Genomic DNA, 22,648 nt, shown 5'->3' with positions numbered 1-22,648 from the left:
ATCGTTATTATTATTCTAATTATAAAATTGAGAGATTTGCAATTAATAAGTAAGTAATGAGGAAATTCAATTATTAAGTCTTAAAAACAATAATTGGCACGCATATAATGACCTAGTTGGAGCAGCAATTTTGTGGGAATATTCTCTTTTCCACTAATATCTAACCGGTATCGTCTTAAATCGATCTGAGGTGTTAGTAGGTATCTTCCTGCAGCGACTGCGATTGGCAGAAATTAATGTGATGGAAAAGTACATGATCTCCAACTGTATCAGTTGGGATAATGAAAAATTAGATATTTTAGCATTTTAGAATAAGTAATGTTAAGTTTCTATGACAGAATTTTGAATTATAATTTTATGGAATGTAAGGGAATTAAATTCTCCTTTCATTTCATAAAATAATGAAAAAACTTATAATTAAGTTTTAGTGTTTTGATAATTTTTACATACCTTACTTACGTATTTATGTACATTATTTACGTTTATACAGGGTGGGTCAAAAGTCACTTTACCATTTAAAAATGAAATAACTTTTATACTTTTAATTATTTTTTAAGTTTCTTTTTAACATTATAATGTATACATCTTGGAGATTTTTTTGGCCTAAACATGAAAGATAACATCTTTTTAAATACCCCTCCCACGTTTTCCTCTTCATAAAGGCGAGCTGTTTCTAAGGTAAAGTGACTTTTGGCCTATCCTGTATAAAAATGTACAGAATGTAACATTGAGCAGTATGAATTGGAATTGGACGGTTGCAAATTAAACCATTAATCTCCAAACATATTAATAATTTTATTTTGAAATTTTAAATCATGAATTCTGTATAGATATTCTTTAAATTTGTTTAATAAAAATAAATACATAAAATGAAGTGTTTAATTTTTTTTAATTGAAAGGTCTTAAATGTTTTATTGTACGTTTCAATTAAGAAACGAACGCAAAATTAAGCCGAAATGTCAACAACCAAGTTAGCAGTTTATTGTCAATTTTTGTTTGTCTGTTTACTTAGTTTTTCTCGTCTTTTGTTAGATTCATTTTGTAGATTAATAAGAGACTAAGTCCAAATAATGAAGAGTAACAATGTATGACTCGCGAGCAACTTTATTTGCTAAATGAAAATGTTAACTACATTACGTTCTAATTATAAAACAATTAGACAGAAAAAAGCATACAAGCATCGTGATCATTTTTTGTATTCACTTAAATGATTACATTTAAGTTCTTTTTATATTCAGCAAATAGAATTTAATCTTTAAAAGAATTTAATTTAAAGATAAAAAATTAGCCATGAATTTTTTTTGTTTAAGGTTGTAAATATCAAAAATCTAAACTAAAATGAAGAAATATCATCCATTTTAGTTTTCACTTATATAGCTTAAATAACTGATTATAATATTTATCATTACTTGTATTATTGCAGGAATTTTGGCAGTACAGGAATTTATTACAATGCCTAGCGACGTAGAAGTGAATCCTGGTGAAACATCGCGTTTGATCTGCACAGTGAGGAACAGAGGAGGTGAATGTGCCTGGTTGAAAGATGGAGTAGTAGTTGGCAGAATTAACGAGAAATACAGGTTTCAAAGAGAGCCAGCTGATGGAGATTGCAGTATTGATGTTCTTAACAGTAAACTCGAAGACGACGACGGAATGTGGCAGTGCCAGGTGACCCAAGGATCTCTACATGATCCCACTCTGACGTCCGGTGAAGTTAGATTAACAGTGAGAGGTAAGAGTAGTGTTGAGTGAAATATTTTAATGGAGCTGACGTGAAGAATGGTTCAATTAAATCTGATTCTCGTTTCAAATACTTCATGTTGCTTAGAATATAATCTAAAGCGAATACCGAGATATACTATAAATTTTCTTGAGCGCTACACGAAGGCACTATAAAAGGAAATATATCAAATTTTATAAATTGAAATTTCATTGTTAACTGCCGTTATATGGGATAAATTTATTATTTTTGATGTTAAAGATTTAANGAATTTTATTTATAAGTTCGCTGTTTAGTTCATTATGGTTTGCCTATATCTCACTTTTCGATAGATACGAATAGATTTATTTATTTACGTATAAGAATGAAGTTATTTATATTTTTTTTTATTTTGAAACGAATATATTTCTCTCAAAATTAAATTAATGGTTATAAAGCTTTGAGTCACTTCTCTGAAGAAGAGTTTAGAAATTTTCCGCTGTAATGTAGTCAAGAACACGGTTTTCTTAAAAAAAAAAAAAAAGCAATAAATAAAAGTAAAATGTAAAAGTTTTGCTTATTTAAATGTGATAGTTATTCAAACTTCTATTATTTTTAATGTAATAATTTTAATATATATTAAAAAATTTTTTAAATCTTTATTGATCATGGTTTCTTTTTGGATTGTGAGTGGGAATGGTTGGATGGGATTTACCCCAGCATATAGGCTATATTACTACAATGCATTCGTGCACACATATTATATTATATTATATACTGTATATTTGGTTATGTTTATCAGGTTTCGAGGTGGGGAGGATAAGGAGTTGCGGCCACCCCTAAAACATCATTAAAATATATTCTCATAGGACTCAGATACGTCTTCAAAGTTTCGGACTTCTATCATGATTAGAAGTGGATAGAATTTGAGATGCAAGATTTGAGGATGATACAAACCAATTTAAATAAGTGTTTAGAAATGATTAATTACCAATATAAATACCCCAATGTGTGGTCTGCAGATAATCGAAGGTCTTCGTTGTTATACGATAAGGTTAGCCAAGTCTTCAAGATTTGTTCCGATTATTGTTCATATTTCAACTGATGTAATCGGCGATCATAATAAAATATACTATAAAAAAAATGTAATGACCAAACACATTGATAAATGTGTAGCTATTACAGAAGGTAAAGTATATGGAAAATATTCAAATAATTCGGAAATTTCAAAATTTTAAGGCGCTCTATTGAGAAAATGTCCTCTTCGTCTAAGTAATTCGAAAATTTAACTCCTAAAGGAATCCACCAACTAAAAAAAATGTAAATAATATATATATTCATTTAAATATATTTCATATATTTTTAATTTTTATTGTTGTTATATTTATATATATTTCATGATTAAAATTATCATAATAATCTTTCATAGCTACATTTGATTTTTTTTAACTTCACATTATATATATATACACATATATGTTACCATTAAATATTAAAATTCTTGTATACTTTATTAAATAGTAGCTGTTTTATTTAAAATAGAAAATATTTTCGATTACTGTTTTCTTTGCCTAAATTAAAAAAAGGAAATAAGATGTTTTTTAGAGTTTTAAATTTAGAAAAATGTTTTTGGTTTGTTAAGCCACGTAGTTAATTCAAATTAAATTGAAAAGAATCGAATATGTTCTTTTCTGCAGGTAGTTTTTCAGTCCAATATGCGATTACAAAAGCTATTAAGGCAGTTAAGTATCTGAAATATTGTATTTGTAGCGCACTTTTTTTTTCCAAAAGTTTTACACCTTGTGAATTGCATTACTGTAATAGAGAAATAAGCGAAATCTTTGAAAAACTTGTCATTGATTAAAATTCAAATTAAAATGCAAATTCGAAACTCCAACTTTAATCTATCGTTTGCGAAAATTCAAATTTTCCAAGGAGTAAATAAATGAAGTTTTTAATGTTTTCAAATGTTTTGCTTCTGTATATTGGAGTGTTTTTTCATTTTGTTTATTGTATCTGAATGCAGAATACAAAAAACGTTATTAAGTTGAATTTAGTGTGCTGAATTTAAGAATAGCAATGATAAACTAAATCTTAAAAATAAACATAAATCTATTAGCTTCATAAATGCAATTAATTTTGTATTATGATAAATATCAAGAGATTATTTTGTAATTAATTTAAACCATTTGTAACCTTCTGAGGAATTGTTAAAAGAAAAATTTTAAATAATTTTGTTATTCTGTGATGTCCATATCTTGCAAATTTTCTTTCGTTCCAAAAAATAAATATATTTTTTAATTACTTCGAGATGAACTAGGAATTGAAAAACTTGTGATTCATATATATAACGGATCAAAAGATATAATGTCATAATATTTGATAAATTTAACATGTTTTTATGTTATCCATTTACTTATGTCAAAGATACATCCCTGTAAGGTACAATCAAGTCCGTTGAGATAGAGATTCTCGTCCAGACCATTACAATGTTGTCATATAAAGCCTCTTTGAATGATATTACAGGATTGATTCCATTTGCTAGACTGGCATAATCGATGCACGTATGGAGTCATTTTGAGATAAGTCATCTCAATCAGTACACAGTACCTACCACTGATCCTGGATTTACTCGACCNGTAAATTCGATGATGTAAATATATTTTTATTTAAATATTTATCAATAATATTTTTATATAATGGTAAATTTGTAGAATTGATAAAATTTAGTTCTCAATTTTTTTTAACCGTCGATAAGAATTTAACTAATTTATTTAAAGCTTTCAAAAACACTTTAAATGTAATTGTATTAATTAATTTATAAGGGAGAAAGTCGAAAAATTTTCTAAAATTTACAATACAATTGTACCAAATGCAAATTTTTGGTAATTAAGCGGTTGAGAACGATAAGAGTACTACATTCTCGTAAAGTATTCAGATTCTCTCTGATATTAAAAGAAAATTTGTAAATAATTCTCAGTCAAATTTATTTTGAATCATTTGTTCTATCTGTATAATTCATCCAATCGGAAGTGAAACAGCCCTTTAATTAGATCCATACCGTAATTTAAAGTTTGTATTGGATCCTTATCACCGAGTGACTGGAGGCTATCTATTAATGGCAGCCAGTTGGAAAATTACGTCACTCCCTTCACCAATTCGAACAACCTGATGTCATTTTGCAATTATCTCGACTTATCCTAGAAGTTTCACATATCGATAAACAGTATCATTTGAATTCTCTTGTTAATATGCAGCTGTGATTTTATCTTTAATATAAATCGACTCGTATTTTAATATCTAATGACACCACAGCGTTAAAACGAGTTTCGGTATATCTTTTATTTCTCTCGTGTCTTTAATCAATAGTTTTAAGTAGTCTTAATCGGTTTCAAGGTACTCTACCAGAATACCAATTCTATGTTTACGTATTGTTTTATTGAATAAATTAATTTACAGCAAGTTGTTGATGTTTTTATTTAAGACAACTTTCACCGTATTTTATTTAGTTTTGAAATCCATTGTCGATAGTTTCCGATATTGGCACTTGGATCATATCTAATGGAAGGTAGTGGAATCAGTTTGATCAATGACTATACGAAGGATCAATATTAGGCAGCAATATAGTGAAGTATATCAAAAACTGGTAGTATCAGCGTTTCCAAACTTTCTCCATCTTCTAGATGTCTTTCTTTTTATGATTATTTCCTTATTTCTCACTCTCCTCTTTCTTCTCTTTCTTGCATTTTCGACATCACATTAGATTATATAGATGATAAAAATGTATATCATATGTTTATTTTATAAACTGCTTTCTTGAAGCAGTTTATTCTTATACATTTATCTTTGAATAACTATAATCCTTATACATTTTTATCTATTCTTTTAAAATTATCGTTATTATTATTCTAATTATAAAATTGAGAGATTTGCAATTAATAAGTAAGTAATGAGGAAATTCAATTATTAAGTCTTAAAAACAATAATTGGCACGCATATAATGACCTAGTTGGAGCAGCAATTTTGTGGGAATATTCTCTTTTCCACTAATATCTAACCGGTATCGTCTTAAATCGATCTGAGGTGTTAGTAGGTATCTTCCTGCAGCGACTGCGATTGGCAGAAATTAATGTGATGGAAAAGTACATGATCTCCAACTGTATCAGTTGGGATAATGAAAAATTAGATATTTTAGCATTTTAGAATAAGTAATGTTAAGTTTCTATGACAGAATTTTGAATTATAATTTTATGGAATGTAAGGGAATTAAATTCTCCTTTCATTTCATAAAATAATGAAAAAACTTATAATTAAGTTTTAGTGTTTTGATAATTTTTACATACCTTACTTACGTATTTATGCACATTATTTACGTTTATACAGGGTGGGTCAAAAGTCACTTTACCATTTAAAAATGAAATAACTTTTATACTTTTAATTATTTTTTAAGTTTCTTTTTAACATTATAATGTATACATCTTGGAGATTTTTTTGGCCTAAACATGAAAGATAACATCTTTTTAAATACCCCTCCCACGTTTTCCTCTTCATAAAGGCGAGCTGTTTCTAAGGTAAAGTGACTTTTGGCCTATCCTGTATAAAAATGTACAGAATGTAACATTGAGCAGTATGAATTGGAATTGGACGGTTGCAAATTAAACCATTAATCTCCAAACATATTAATAATTTTATTTTGAAATTTTAAATCATGAATTCTGTATAGATATTCTTTAAATTTGTTTAATAAAAATAAATACGTAAAATGAAGTGTTTAATTTTTTTTAATTGAAAGGTCTTAAATGTTTTATTGTACGTTTCAATTAAGAAACGAACGCAAAATTAAGCCGAAATGTCAACAACCAAGTTAGCAGTTTATTGTCAATTTTTGTTTGTCTGTTTACTTAGTTTTTCTCGTCTTTTGTTAGATTCATTTTGTAGATTAATAAGAGACTAAGTCCAAATAATGAAGAGTAACAATGTATGACTCGCGAGCAACTTTATTTGCTAAATGAAAATGTTAACTACATTACGTTCTAATTATAAAACAATTAGACAGAAAAAAGCATACAAGCATCGTGATCATTTTTTGTATTCACTTAAATGATTACATTTAAGTTCTTTTTATATTCAGCAAATAGAATTTAATCTTTAAAAGAATTTAATTTAAAGATAAAAAATTAGCCATGAATTTTTTTGTTTAAGGTTGTAAATATCAAAAATCTAAACTAAAATGAAGAAATATCATCCATTTTAGTTTTCACTTATAAAGCTTAAATAACTGATTATAATATTTATCATTACTTGTATTATTGCAGGAATTTTGGCAGTACAGGAATTTATTACAATGCCTAGCGACGTAGAAGTGAATCCTGGTGAAACATCGCGTTTGATCTGCACAGTGAGGAACAGAGGAGGTGAATGTGCCTGGTTGAAAGATGGAGTAGTAGTTGGCAGAATTAACGAGAAATACAGGTTTCAAAGAGAGCCAGCTGATGGAGATTGCAGTATTGATGTTCTTAACAGTAAACTCGAAGACGACGACGGAATGTGGCAGTGCCAGGTGACCCAAGGATCTCTACATGATCCCACTCTGACGTCCGGTGAAGTTAGATTAACAGTGAGAGGTAAGAGTAGTGTTGAGTGAAATATTTTAATGGAGCTGACGTGAAGAATGGTTCAATTAAATCTGATTCTCGTTTCAAATACTTCATGTTGCTTAGAATATAATCTAAAGCGAATACCGAGATATACTATAAATTTTCTTGAGCGCTACACGAAGGCACTATAAAAGGAAATATATCAAATTTTATAAATTGAAATTTCATTGTTAACTGCCGTTATATGGGATAAATTTATTATTTTTGATGTTAAAGATTTAAAATTAATCTTTTCAATATAGATTTATATCTTTTGTGATTTTTTTTTTTTATTATTTACTTTCCGAAAATACAACTTTATCATTATTGAACGTGGGGAGTTTTGATATTAAATTGGTAACAATATGTTATATTCGAAATATAATTTTAACATTAATTTATATATTTTTAGCATCCAGTAAAAGAAAATTTCTATCAAGTTATTTATTTTTTATAAAGTTATAAAAATGCATATATATATATATATATTAAAATGTTTAATGTTTATAATGCAAGATTAGTATAACGTGATGCCATTGACTTGACGAGATCTTTGCGTGCAAATTGTCAAACTGAGTTGTTTATTTACTAATAGAAAATTTTTCTCTCGATCATTTTATTTGAATTATTAAACATTTATAAAGGTATTGAATTTGTAGGCATAAAAATAAATTTTAGACTATATTATCTGGGTCACTCACAAGAAAGAACACGTAAAAATAATAAGTTTTTTTTTTTTTACTTTGTAAGATTAAATATTCATTATTTACAAAGTCTGCTGGAAAGTAATCCATATCTAAACTTTTTTAAAGAGATTTTAAAAATAAGTGTAATCTTATGCATATTGTTTAAATGTTTAATTAATGAATTTGAGATTAAAAGATATAAATTTTTTTCAAAAAGAAAAAGCTATTTATTGTTAAATTCTATTAAAATTGTCATTAATATAATATTTTCGTAACTAATAATAATATATAAATGATAGTAAAGCCCATCAACTAATAACGATAATAACTAAGCAAAAATTATTTTTTATTACTTCACTAAGTATCTTGTTTTTTATTTTTGTATGTTTTTTGGACGGTTACTTACATAAGAGAATTTATATTTATAAATAACATTAAATTTTTGGCTTAATTGATATAAAATTTAAATGTTTTAATTATTTAAATAAAAATAAAAATATTTTAGTGAATTAGCCCGCTCCATACTAAATGTTTGAGCAATAAGTAGCCTATAACCTGTCATGAACATTCTAACATCTGTTTAGAATCGAAATGCATCATTAGTCACGTTTAATGCTACTTGATAATATTAATTTACATGAATCTATTAGAGAGAATATAATTTAATAAATGAATCCTAGACTTTAAATTCTATTTTATATAAATTTATTATTTTAATAATTAAGTGAACGATTATAAAGATTGATTTTTTTTAATGTTTAGAAGCGCCATTACCTCCCCTCATCGAAGATAATACTATACAGATCCATCCAGGAGATTCATTAAAAATTCGTGCAGGAGAGAGTAAAAGATTGCATTGCGTATCCAGAAGAGGAAATCCATCTGCCTTACTTAAATGGTTTATAGAAGATGAAGATATAACGTCTATGTCCAACCAAACAAGTATTAAAGATGTCGATAAGGAAAAAACGTGGCAGGCAACAAGTGTTTTGGATTATGTGTTTAATAAAGGACATAATAAAAATAAATTGAAATGTGAAGCTCTTCACGCTGCCTACGAATCGGGTTCAAAGGAAATCGAAATCAATTTACAAATTTTATGTAAGTTTGTTTAATTGTTTTTATAGAAGACACTTGTAATATTCTTCGTTTTATATCAGTTTTAAATTTTTTATAAGTAATATTTTATTCTTTATTTCAAATAATAAGAGAATACATACATCACTTTATTTATTGAGTTTAAAACTATTTTTATCTCATTTAAAGAAAAAACGATAAAGTAGAGCATTCTTTTCCACTTTAGATTCTGTTCTTATCTTCATATCGATAGTTTTCAACAAGGTTGATACGTAGAGATCCGTTGGTTGACCCGAGAACCACTCTGGAATTGTCGGTATCTTGACGGATCGAACCATCTTCCATTTTGGATGAAGCTTTCCACCACACATTTTCTCAGATGTACTCTTTCTCTTTTCACTTTCCATTACACTAGTAGACAATAATAATAAATGGCCAAAGAGCTTATCCATATTAAATTTAAGAATGACAGTAAGCTTGTCTATAAATTGAAATTTTGCTATAAATGTAATAATAAAAACTAAATCTTGCGTTATCTTTTATCCCCGCTTTCTAAATTCCAATTTAACTATGCCATAAATGTACACAAATAAAATTTACAATTTTTCTGTAAAATATTAAAACTGACATTGTTTTGCGCTACTGAACATCAACAAACGGAAGAGATTTCACGGTTTCTTTGGTATTTACGACTTGCAAAGGGAAGTTGTATTGTATGTCTCTGTTGAAGCTGTAAATAACTTCCTGTACTGAGTGGAAATATCTCACTAATGATAGCGGAAGTTAACTTCCTTCTGACGTCAGAAGATCCTCTTATGTGTCTCGAACTGCTACGAAACTGTAATAGTGTGCTTATACTTGAAACCATAAGGGAATTTCATTTAGCAAGGGTCACTACAGGTGTATCCTATGAAATGTGTCGAGAGCTTAAAATTCCGATTAATCTCTCCCAATGAAATTTTCCTCGTATTGAGACTAGTTTTAGTTACAACTTTAACTAAAACTCTTATTTATAGACTATATCGTATTATAACTTAGCATTTAATCATACATCAAGATGTCAAGACAGCGGACCAAGTTATTAAAACTAAGTAAATGACTCTGACAACCATTCATCTCTAATGCTTCAGCTAGCTGCCAAAGTCGCTACTTATATGGTCGTTTTGGTAGATTTTACACTGCGATAAAATCGCTCTAGTGTGCTATTATCGCTGTTCCGAATTTCAAGTGGACCATAAAAGCTGAATGAAATATCAAATCAGTCTCCCAAACAAAATGAAAAATCCATATAGTTATCTAAAAGCCGAATCTGCGGACTAAAGTTTTAACACTCCCTCCAGCGATGGAAAACTGTTGCTTATGTTCTTGTAAAGATAAACGAGATTACCTTTTTACAGCGAGATGTTTTAGAATAATTGAATTTATAAAATAAACATACTTCAGCAAATTGGTAATAATAGTTTGTGCCTAAAATGCCGTAAACCATCTTGCTGTTGCTCGGTATCCGCAATTATTATTTTTCGAACAATAGCTGCCATAAGACAGAATAGAGAGATAAGAAAATTCTTTACTAAGCGTGTAATAATAAAGTTAATTGTTTCCTGTTAATTGCATTAAGTTATATAAAACGTAACTGAAACTCTAAAAGTGCACATTTCATTTAATTTTTTTAAATGTCAAACAAATATATCTAATGACTAATTATAAAATCATTAGTAGTTGGAAAAATAATTGAGAGTAATTTTTGTCTTTTCAGATTTACCAGAGATACGTTTAGAAGGCACACCCACAAATGACATAGTGGAAGGTTCATCTGTATCATTGAAATGCATAGCAGATGCCAATCCTGAAGCGAGTATCATTTGGTTGAAGTCTGGAAATTCAGGAATCTACGAAATAAAAGATCAAATAGAGTTTAATTCTATCAGTCGAGCAGATTCAGCAGACTATACTTGTTCAGCTAAAAACGAAATTGGAGAAAGCGAGAAATTGACTGTCAAGATCGATGTCAAGTGTAAATTTTTTCTGTTGTATTTTTACTGTTATATTTTATATCTAACATGATTTTATTTCTATTGTAGTTTTAGAGATTTCTTTTCCCAAAGTAAATAAATTCTTCACGAGAACAAACAAATTCTCACTTAAAATCTTTCGAGAAACTTTTCTAACATAAATTATTGAGAATGCGAAAATCTCGAAATCTTATCACTCGAGAAGGATTTAAATTTTCTTATTTAAAGATCATTACAACGAAAATTTGACCGCAAAGTAATTAGTGACTCTCTTACCGAAGGATATACTCAGGTTATAACCCATAAATTTCAGTAGAATGACTCGCATTTGTTGTTCGTCTTTCTGAAAAGCCAGCAAGAGGCCAATTAACATTTTCACCTGTTCTTTTGAATACAAATATAAAAATTTAGCACAGTTTCCGAAAGAAGAAAGAGAAAAGGATCCGGGATAAGAAAAATCCATCTCGAAACTTTGTTTGGTCAAATTAGAACATTCAATTTTAATGCGTTCTGTCTGTACTGTTATCTCTGTGTAGTTAGGGAGCTTAAATACTGAAGCAGTTATTATTTATGATTAAGTTCAAGATGAGGAGAGTTTTTCTTCTATGGCCATCATTAAGTTTATGACGTTGGTATGAAGTCCAAAAGAATACATTATTGATCACGTCCTCTTCAGTTGCCGCTAAACGTAACTTTGTCTTCTTTCTTGAATTTATCATTGTCAGTGTTTTAATAAAAGTCAGTCTTTTAAATCTCTCGCGTGTCTTATCGTTATTGATAGTAGTAGTTTTTAAGAAGGAAAAAAAATTGAACCTGGAAGCGCTTGCATGCACGAAAACCTAATGAGAATGGATCACTATATGTTTTGCATATTTTTTCCATAAAATGGCCTTGCGATTATATCAGTGTGTCTGTGTTGTTCCACACTGAATACCGAGATTGTCACCAAGAAGTAGCTGCAGGAAATAGTAATACGTTCTGAATATATCGTCAGTCGAAATCATGAGATGGATTATTTTGGACATTTCTGTATCAACTGATGATGAGTATTTTGCATTTACAGAAACCTTTTCTTTTTATATTTTTTCCTATTCATCTTTTCTAAAAATACCAAATCCTCAAAGCAATTTCTATCATATTTTATTCATTTATTCAATAACAAAATTTAATTCAAATTATGAAAGATCAAAGAATTTGAAAAAGTGAGCTTTTTTATTTCTTTTTATTCAATCTTTTCATTAAGTTTCTATTCGTATATTTTATTTTCGTTTTTATTTTTTATAGAATTTATATATTAAATATTTATCTTGTTAATATTTTGTGATTTTTTAATGACGTTTACTTTTTAAAAAAACCGTTTAAAATTACATTTTATGTAAAAGGTAATGGTGCAGATATTTGTTTTTATGAATGATATTTGTAAATTAAAGAAAATCGGCTTGTTTTCTTTTAATTAGTTTATACAAATCTCTCCAGATGGCGGTAAAGTTAAAGCACCCAATTTAAAAAAAAAATGGGAGCATCAAAGTTAATTTTGTTTGATTGCACAAAAAAAGATCGATTTTTGACGTTGATTAATTTTCAGTTATTTTAAACATTGAACTTTTCGTTTATAATGAATAATTATTAGTGTATATAATAATATTTTCTAATAAGTTGAAGGATGAAACTATGTTGGCAGATTTTGAGCTGAACCAACTTTTTATACAAGCTTTCAAATACTATTTGCAGAGACCATTGTACCAAGTAAATTGGTAGAATGGTCTCTGCAAATTGATTCTGATGGTACCTACAACTAGGTATACTTAAACACTATTTGCTTGTTCCGAGGATAGGTTAGCTGGCAGAACGGTGGGCTTTTGCGAAATACAGTCGAATAAACTTCGATTTAGCGCTACTATTTATTTACGTCTGGAATTAGTGCTAAATAGAGTGTTTAAAGTACTTCAATTTATCGCCACATTGTAAATTATACATAGAATAGTAATGAAGTGTACAGTACATATGAGTTTGAGAGCTTTGCTATCATCAAAACACATGACTTTGTATGCTTTTGCATTGCAAATGATATTATTCAGTAATTCACTGATACTGAAGGGTCTTCTATTTAATATTTATGGGGAAGATCGGTTCTTGTATCCATAAGCGCTCTGTGAGAGTGGCGCTATTTGGGACAACTCTATATCAAGGTTTGACTGTATTAAAGACTTTAACAATTCTATTGGATTAACCAAACGTATAATTAGCCGAGTTTAAAAATTGTTTCCAGAATTGATTTTTTAAGAATCGATTAAAAAACAAGAATCGCCTGCATTTACAAAATTTTTAATTTTATTTTACTTTGTTATTTACAAATATATATATTTATCAATGACCTAGCCAACAATTGAAATACTAAAATATGTTCTTGTTGTTTATTTACAACGAGAACATATTTCAATTGTAAAATTAAATGATAATTAAAGTTGACGTATTATTTCATAGAATATTTAATATGAATTCAGCATTTGTATAGTACATATTTATTTCAAAATATGTTAACAGATAAATGTTTTCATTAACGTTTAATAAAATAATAAATTCGAAATTTGAAAGTGCGAAGTAATCGATGTTGATAACGTTGCTACTTGGTTACAATGTATAATTTTTACCGAAACAGGTTTTTCTAATGTTACATAGAACCATAATGTAGTATTTGTCATGTGGAGTTTCTCTAACTTAGCTCTAAGTTTTTAACTAAATGTTCAGTCTTACTGATGTGTTTTGTCTGTCGATTTTAGATAAGCCAAAGATTTTGCAAGTAACTCCTGGCCCCGAAACAACAGTGGCTCTGTATAACGCTACACGTCTCGAGTGTCACGCCGAAGGAAATCCACCACCTCGGTATGAACTATTTTGTCTTTCTCTATCGTAACAATTTTTTAATCTTTTTACCTTAAATATATACAGCACGTTTCCTATAACGTCTTTCTTGCTGTTGCAGAATTCTTGCCAAATTTCCATTTTATTCTCTGTTAGAAATATATGCTTGCATCTATAGAATCTTATTTTTCTTTTTTTCCTTCCTACCTGATATATTTTTGATGACAACCACAAATGCATACAATTATTTTCAGACATGAAATTTTCAAAATTGATGCATCTACAATGATTTGCTTGCGTAGAATTATTTTAAAAATTTTATATTTACATCTTTCTTTTATAGCTTTTTTTTATCTTTTAATTATCAGCATATTAGCCGCTTTTCTTCCTAGTGCACTTATGAGAAAAAGCATCTGTTTATATACTTAACAAATTAATTCTGTAATTAATTTTATAATTACTTAATTAATAATAATAAATAAATTTGTTATAGGTATATTTGGCTTCAGAAAATTTCTTCTGATCCAGTGACGTGGCAAGAAAGAGGTCATAATTCAACTTTATATATACACAACGTGACTTATGCTTATCAAGGTATCTATAAGTGCGTGGCATCGAATATCATTAATAATTTAGAAGAAAAAGTTGACTCGAATGAAGTTATTTTGGACGTTACAGGTAAATAAATATTGAAAATTCTTGATTTCTATTAATAAAAAAAAAATAAACTAACTCTACTATATTATATGTTTATATAGATTTTAAAAATCTATATAAACATCTGATATTTTACAACTTCAGAAGTGTTTACCATCAAAAGTATCTATTCATTTTAAAGCAATACAACTTTAAAATATATAGAGAACTTTGATAATCTAAATAATGGTGAAATTTTCTCGTTTATTTTTATTAAATTACATATTAATTAAAACCTTGTCAGTATGTTTTGAATATTCCTAAGTGCAATGCAATTGAGCGCCAATTTTCTGAAATAATTGAGGAGGGAAACTTTCGGTAGGGAAAGAATAAATACCTTAACAATAATTTTTATTCTTGTACTTTTTTTACTATTGTAAAAAAAAGACAAGGCATAGAGATTTAATAAATTAGAAATTTTTTTCGTATTTCTAATCATTTGTATGTATTAAAACAACCACTAGTCTTTCATTGTAATCTACAAAGTATTGGTGAAACTTTGAACTCAAAATACAAAACACATAATAATAATGACGAGATAGCTAAATAGTGGGACTACAGAAAATCATCGACAATAGCTATTACATAATTAATACTCTAAAGTCGATTTTGGTTAATCGAGTTTTGGATAATTCATGCTCTTCTGAATTTCTGGTAGGAGAATTGTACAGTACATAAAATGTAATAACTATGAAAATTTTATTAAATAATATTTTTTGTTCAATAATATCATTATGAAATTTTATAGTTGTATTCCATTTAAATTTTAAGAATAATATATATTTGCAACATTTTATTATAAATTTTGTTTGGCATCATACCAATGTTAAATTAAATTATTCTGAACATTTACAATTATGATAAAATTTCATTACGAAGGAACTAAAAGTTTAAATAAATATTCTTAAACATGTTTCTAGTAAAATTTTTCTTAAATAAAAATATTGATTAGTAAAGATTTTTATTCATATTCTAAATTTAAAACTTTTTGTATAAAATAAAAATACGATTACAAATTTGACCTTTTACAGATATTTGCTGCTGTTTTTTGAAAATAATTAATTCAGTTAATTTAAATGCAATTGTTACAATTATTTTATCATATGTTTATTTAATTCTTTTAAATTGGATAAGATAGCAATAAGTAATATTTTTGATGATAATCACATTTCAAAGTGTCATTTTCTCAAATATGTATAGCTGAAATATGTTAAATTATAATCGGTATTATTAATTAATTGTCAAAATAGAACTTAATTTATGTAAAATGTAATTAGTTCCTATACTGCTTAATATGATGATTTTAAAAACTGTTGTATAATACAATTAAAAATTAAAAATCTCTCTTCATAATTCAAGATTATGAATACTTAAATACAAGAATTGTGCCAATGCTTTGTTCATTAAATACGTAAATTAAAACATTTTAAAATTCACTAGAATGAAATTAAGCTTCCATAATTTAAAAATTTTTGCTTTTAAAGAAAATTGAAGAATAATAAAATGAAGAAAATTTTGTGCAATGATTTTCATTTATTTATATTATTTTAAATATCCAGGAGCACCCCAGATTTTGAGAGACGTAGCCAAAACTCAAGAGAAAGTAGTCACAGAGAAAGATGAGGATGCTTTCATCATTATTTTCTTTTGTTCTGATCCAAGCCCTCAAAGAACATTTTGGGAATGGGGAAGTCAGAAGTTAGATACAGGCAAAACTCACGAGAAATATATTGCGGAACCATTAGTTCCAGTAAGTACCGTTTAATATTTGAATCTGATAAATGTGTTTTCCTGAGAAATATCTCATATTCTTAGTCCCCTTTAAAAAATATCCATTATATCTTTTCATTAAAATACCTAACGATTTCAGAAAATTAATAAGATAACAAAGGATATCTTTAAAATGATGTTTAATGAAGATTTTAATTTATAAAATGAATGAATGAACATTAATAACATCAATCGATAAGTTACGTTAACTAACTTCTAGAAAATGGTTAAATTAACTCATTAAATATTTCTTTTTTTCTTGCTGGAAAAGATGCGGTTATTCCATTAACTGTTGACTTGATTGCCCTTAAACTTATTTTAATAACTAAAATCTTAAATTAATTTCTTAAATAAATTTTTATTTATAAATAAAGGATGAGATACAACAAGATTGTTATCAAGCAAAGTTGATTGTACAGAAGGTAGACGGAAGTGATTCAAGAAAATATACATTAAATATTGAAAATGAAAAGGGTCGAGAATCTCATGCTGTAGCATTAAAAGTTAGAGGTAAATTATATCTACGGAATTAATTAATTTAGCATTGATAGAATATTCATTTTATTCATACATAGACTTATATAAATGTATATTTCCTTTCATCTTTACAATTAGAGATAGTCAGATTACATTAGTTAGTACATTAAGAACTAATTGTGTGAAACAATATTGATAAATAACTTTTCATATATTATTTACAGTTTACATAAACATGAAAATTATATATAAATATCTTATCTAGTTATAACATATTTTATTTAAATTTTTAGAACCAGTTTCGCTGTCTGTAGTTATAGGCATTGTTGTAGGCTGTATCGCCTTATTTATCATCATAATAGTAGTAGTCATCTACCTCTTGAGGGCAGAAAAATGGTGTTTTAATCGTAAGTTTTTTTAAATATTTATAAAATTTTATATATTTTTCCTAAGTTAAAAAAGCTTAAAATTTTACATTTAAAAAACTAAGGAATCGTTCGATAAAAAAATATATTATAAATAATTGGTCTTCGGTTGATGCCTCTCCAATTGAATGTTTCGAGTGGGAACGGCTGAAACACTATCTGCATACTTGTAATGTCATCCGAATTCTTTGCATTCCAAGAAGTGTTGAATCGCATTTGGAGATTCAACTCGGATCGAATTTATTCAGTGTTTCATTAGAAAATTTACCATTTCATTTATTAATTTCAATAAAAAAAATTTGTTCCATAAAATGAAATAATCTTCGTCCTTTGCTTCAATTAAAACGAATGAATAACTTACAATTGGTTACGCTTTTATTACATTCATTACTTAAATACAGAAGATGTGAAGACAGATTAAATATCAGCCTACTTTGTGGAGATTTTTTAGGCATCTGCTTTCAACGTACCGTTAGATTAATTGAAATTCTGCAGTGACCTGTAATATAGATGGTGCTAATATATAGAGAGTAGAGGCCAGACCGGAAGAAATGAGTTTTTCCCCTCTTTAATGTAAAAACATCTGCCTAGAAGTTTTACATTGATCTGCTTGGTCCAACCCATTCTGCAAGACTTCAATTTTCTCTGAAAACTTGTCAATTTTAAACGGCATGATTTTTTTTCCTATCCCAAACCTCGAAGCCTAGTATCCAATAACAACCCGTGCTACTATAACAAGGTTGTACTAAATTTCAAAAGCAATAGACATACGAATGTCAAAAAATAGATAAAATTTCGAATATTTAGAGATAAAATTAATGAAATATATAATCTATTAACTTTCATTACTAACGAATCTAATTTTATTAAAATATTAATTTTTTCTTTTAAAAATAAAATTTAGTAATAAATTAAACATTAAAAGTATAAACTACATTCAGTTATGTTGACTTTTTGTTTATTTTAATAAATTATTTTGTAATTACAATTCACAAATCATGTTTTCGTGTTTAATTTTCAATTTACTGCACATACTTTTTTTTTCTTTATCCATTGTCTCTTTTTTTTGCATTTTAAATTCTTTTATTGCACGTCATTTTCACTTCAGTTGGCATTTATTATTTATGATTTCTTCCAGTTTTATTTGGAATATTGGAAATAATAATTTCTTTCGTATTTCTCAGTCAAATCATTTATATATTCTCGTTAGGCACCAAACATTCAGGATTTCCTGTGCCGCAAGACGAAGAATCTAAACAACCATCCATGGAGAAGTTATAACTGTGTTTCCTTGGGCGTCGAATCCCAAGGATGGAGATCTCCGAAGCGGTAGTGTTGTGTTCATTACGAACCCTACCAGGGAATATGACTCCAGTGTTAAAAAGTGACTCCAGCACTGGCCAAAAGAAGTGTCGTAGACACTGGACACAAACAATGCATCACGGACACAAGAAATCGATATGAAGATTTGTAAAGCTATGGTGTTTTTTGTGATCAGCGCAAAACTCACTTCTATATTCCTCCCCACAGCCAGCAGACACTTCGGTTCGGTTTAGAAGCTTTTGGATATTTTATTTTAACATTTGTCTTTAATTAACCGAGTCGAAGTCAGTCTGGGACTTTTCTGTGATAGATAAATGCTGTAGTTTTGCTTTTCTCTACATTCTATAAAAAAATTGGGTGGTTCTCCGACAACGAATGTTGTTATTTAAGCAAATGTCTTCATTGTTATGTATGCGGTGCCTGATATAAAAAAAAGAGAGAGAGAAAAAGTTAATCTGTCTCTGATCATTGAAAAAATACCTCCGTGTGATTTATATTTATATCTACATAATATATATATATAAATCACGGTATTGAATAAAATTTTTGTTCAGCCTGTTTGATATAATTGTTAGTAAAAATTGGTTATTAATGCTGAAATGTGTTATATATATATATCCTAGTATTTGGTTTTCGAACGAAAAAAAAAATCTTTAATCGTGTGTTTGTGGTGTCGGAAAACAGGAAAACCGCTAGTATCACCTGGTGTACATTTCAAACATGTATCGTTCTATGTATGTAGCCTGTAAAGGGATATATGGACCAAATTTCTTGTGTATAAAGATGGACAGAAATCACTGAGCACTCTTCTTTATATAATTCACAGACTGTAATTTTTCGAACGATCACATCAAGTTTTTTTCTGTACGCCAGGATGTCTGCCCGATCCATGTACATCTGTTAATAAACCTTAATTTAATGCTATTGCTCATTCGAATATAATTATCAAGTTTTTACATTTTCTTATTTTGATACACGTTGTAATCCAATACGCTAATATAAATTGTAAATTTTGTTTTGATTTTTTTTTTCAAAAGGAAAAGGGTACTAAAATTAATCCTAAAATGTAGAGTTTATTTAAATAAATTCTAGATTTTTGGTTAAGATTTTGAAGGTTTTGAAACTGTGATAGTACCTGACAAAATTCATCTCTAAAAAAACAAAAACATTTTAGGACTAAGCTTGATCTGTGAATTATGTATGTCAAAATGATTTAAAAGACTGTACTTAATAAAGACAATAAAAATAAATTCGAAATATTGTAATTAAAATTAATGCATTAATACTAAAATATGTATATAAAATATTAATATATCAAAATTTTGATTAGATTTTTCAACAAGTAATTTAATTAACAGGAAAAATATTTAGACTTTTAAAATGTAATTGTCATTAAGTTCTTAAATTGATTGTTTTCTTTCGAAAATTTTAATCTACATCGATAAAATAGCAAGCCATTTTCCATAAAATTGAGAACAATATTGTAGCAGTAGCCGTTCAGACTATTGATTGTTAATAGTCTCTACCAAAACCAATCTGTCGTCGTAGAAGCTCGGTAATTGCTGCTATAAAAGTATCTTTGTTTCTACCTTTTTCCCCACTAAATAGTCATTAAATTCGGTTCAATTAAACCAATTAAGGTTGCTTGTTAAATATTATCCTGCTTACCTTTGTAAAATTAAGATATTTTTCCATTTTAACGATAAAAATCGTTTAAAATTTAAAATACATTTAAAAATAGCTAAATATTCATTAGTTTTATTTAAAGGGAGTAAATACAATAATTTAATACTACTACTAATTATTTTGTTTTTTATTCGGATTATTTTTTTTTTAATTTTTATTCTTTTTTAAATATAATACTTCAGAATTCTTCTTTAATTTATTACAGGTCATCGTGAATTTGCTCCAGAAAGTGATAGGTATGCCTTGTTAATCATTACTTAATAAATAAGTTTATATATTATTTATTAATAAATTTATCCAATAAAATAATATAGAGGATTTTATGTAAGAATGAATTTTGTTATATATTCCAGAAAGTTGATGGGCATTGATTCTCTAGAGGTTAAATTTAACGTTTGTTTTCTAACAGAAATATTGTTTCGTTCGACAGAATGAAATCGAAAACAAAAAAGTAAAGAAAAAAAAAAGAATTTTTTTGGCAATTTCCAAGGCGTTTCTAAGTTTTCGGAATTGTGTGCAATCACGTTAGAATTGATATACTAAGATATGAGGTACCGAGATCCAGTATCTCGGTCATCAAGACGTAAATCTGCACCAGAGATTTATTGAAATATTCACCATGCAATTTTACTGCCATCTGCAACCTTCTCGGCCTAGCAAAAAAAAAAAAAAAAAGAGAGAGAGAAATTTTAAAAAATCGAATGAAAGTTCTTCCATACATTTTCTGACTTTGATATAATAAACTAAAATTAAGCATGCGAAAAAGACGAGGAATTTGTTTATTAGTTATTGAAAAGTTTTCTTTAATTTTATGTTTCATAAAACATTTTTTCTTGTCTGCTTCAATGGAATTTGCTATGTTAGAATTAAGAGCAGTTAAAATATTTTTAAGTTACTGTAAATAAGCAACCATTAAAAATATTATTAAAGAAGAATTTTATAAATTTAGCATATTCTCATTAAAATTCGCTGACTGTTTTTGTTCTTTGAAATTTCTTTTTTGTGATCTTTTAATGAGAAGTCCAGGATTGACTTGTAATGAAGTCATTAACTTCAAAAGACTATATGACAGTACAATACGCTCGAAATGTTACTTTTATTTAAATTACTATTCTCAAATTTGTACCAAGTCGAGTAATTTGAATTTTGCTCTTCTTTCTGTTTTCTAGTCGAAACGCGTATCTTGGGATCATTATCACGCCGAATCAATTAAAGATAATCATTTTTTTTAAATCAGTTTATTTGGAAATATCAAATTACAGAAACTAATTATTGTTAAAATCGCAAGAATCTTTTCCACCTCTGGGAATGATATGTTATCTATTTATATTGAAATCTCCAAAGAGTGGTTTTCGGTTCTCTAGTGAATATCTTCAGGGAAATTTCCCTAAAGCACTACTTTGAGTTAATTTAATTTAATTTTTATTTATTTCAGTGAACTCGGTCACTCCGTTAAGAATGGAAGAACAACGAACGCTGGGGCAATCCCTCCCGATGCTTTGTATGCAAACTTAAAAACGGAGAAAGGAGTTCAGGACGAAAAAGTAAGAAAATTAGCAAAAATTACCTTTGACTAATCGCATTGTGTAGTAACTCGTGCTTTATCTAACAGAATAAAGAAGCTCCGAATCGAAAGGAGAGCCTTGTTTATGCTAGCCTCGATTTATCGCAACCATCTAATGACGTGCAAAAACCTTTAACGTCTTCTCAAGAAAGAACCCAATATGCAGAAATACAATTCCAACCGAAAAAACGAGCGGATCAATCTAACGATTGAAGAATAACCATTAGGAGTTAGAACACATCGAGGGACCAGTTTAGTAGGAACACCTACGTAAAGTGTGTACAAATTGTGGACTTAACTGGCGGTGCTATCTTGAAGGAGATATTTTATAAATCATATTAATCATCTGATTTTATGATGATGTATCTGTGTATACTGTATTGTTTTGTACGATTCGTTTACATTATATAAAGTATTTTCTCAAAAAAAATAGTAATAAGTGATCTTTTATTGTAAATGATTTAATTTCTAGTTCGAATTATTAAATGAGAAACTGCACGACGTTGGAACAGTATATAAATGTAATCTTAATGTAACCACAGCTTTGCTGCTATTTCTCTGCTCATTAATGTCGATGAGGTCAACGCATTGGCCTTTCTGTTGATAGCCAATAAACGGTCATTTTACTGCCCCACTACACTACAGGTGGTAACATTTGGACCATGAATAAACCGAGGCGTGATTGCTGTAATAAATCTAACAGCAGCTGCCGCTTCCGCTGCAAAGCTACGGGGA

At 28.1% G+C, this 22,648-nt stretch overlaps 2 protein-coding genes across 3 annotated transcripts in view; both read left to right on the top strand.

Moving 5' to 3' along the window:
- The window catches only part of LOC111629764, a 102,340-nt gene extending 100,573 nt beyond the window's left edge, over positions 1–1,767 (top strand). The window contains exon 2 of the mRNA XM_023373707.1: positions 1,424–1,767. Coding sequence (XP_023229475.1) covers positions 1,424–1,752 — 329 coding nt within the window. The 3' untranslated portion in view covers positions 1,753–1,767. The remainder of the gene's footprint in view (positions 1–1,423) is intronic.
- Positions 1,768–6,995: 5,228 nt separating this feature from the next.
- LOC111629528 (hemicentin-2-like) lies at positions 6,996–22,343 on the top strand. 2 transcript variants are annotated; one of them, XM_023373473.1, is made up of 11 exons: positions 6,996–7,323; positions 8,784–9,122; positions 10,855–11,112; positions 13,891–13,993; positions 14,466–14,650; positions 16,228–16,418; positions 16,813–16,948; positions 17,209–17,322; positions 20,555–20,585; positions 21,785–21,893; positions 21,962–22,343. In XM_023373473.1, the coding sequence occupies exons 1-11, from the start codon at positions 7,044–7,046 to the stop codon at positions 22,124–22,126; spliced, it is 1,911 nt and encodes a 636-aa protein (XP_023229241.1). In that variant the 5' UTR covers positions 6,996–7,043; the 3' UTR covers positions 22,127–22,343. The 2 variants fall into 2 exon arrangements, with proteins under 2 accessions (XP_023229241.1, XP_023229283.1); XM_023373515.1 differs by lacking the exons at positions 20,555–20,585; positions 21,785–21,893; positions 21,962–22,343 and adding an exon at positions 18,551–19,966.
- Positions 22,344–22,648: the final 305 nt, after the last annotated feature.

This window comes from Centruroides sculpturatus, unplaced genomic scaffold, assembly GCF_000671375.1.
Source record: "Centruroides sculpturatus isolate CEXI.00-Female unplaced genomic scaffold, Cexi_2.0 scaffold126, whole genome shotgun sequence".
NCBI classification, from domain to species: Eukaryota; Metazoa; Arthropoda; class Arachnida; order Scorpiones; family Buthidae; genus Centruroides; species Centruroides sculpturatus.
The sequence above is the reverse complement of the archived record's forward strand: the minus strand, read 5'-3'. Positions and strand labels throughout refer to the sequence as shown.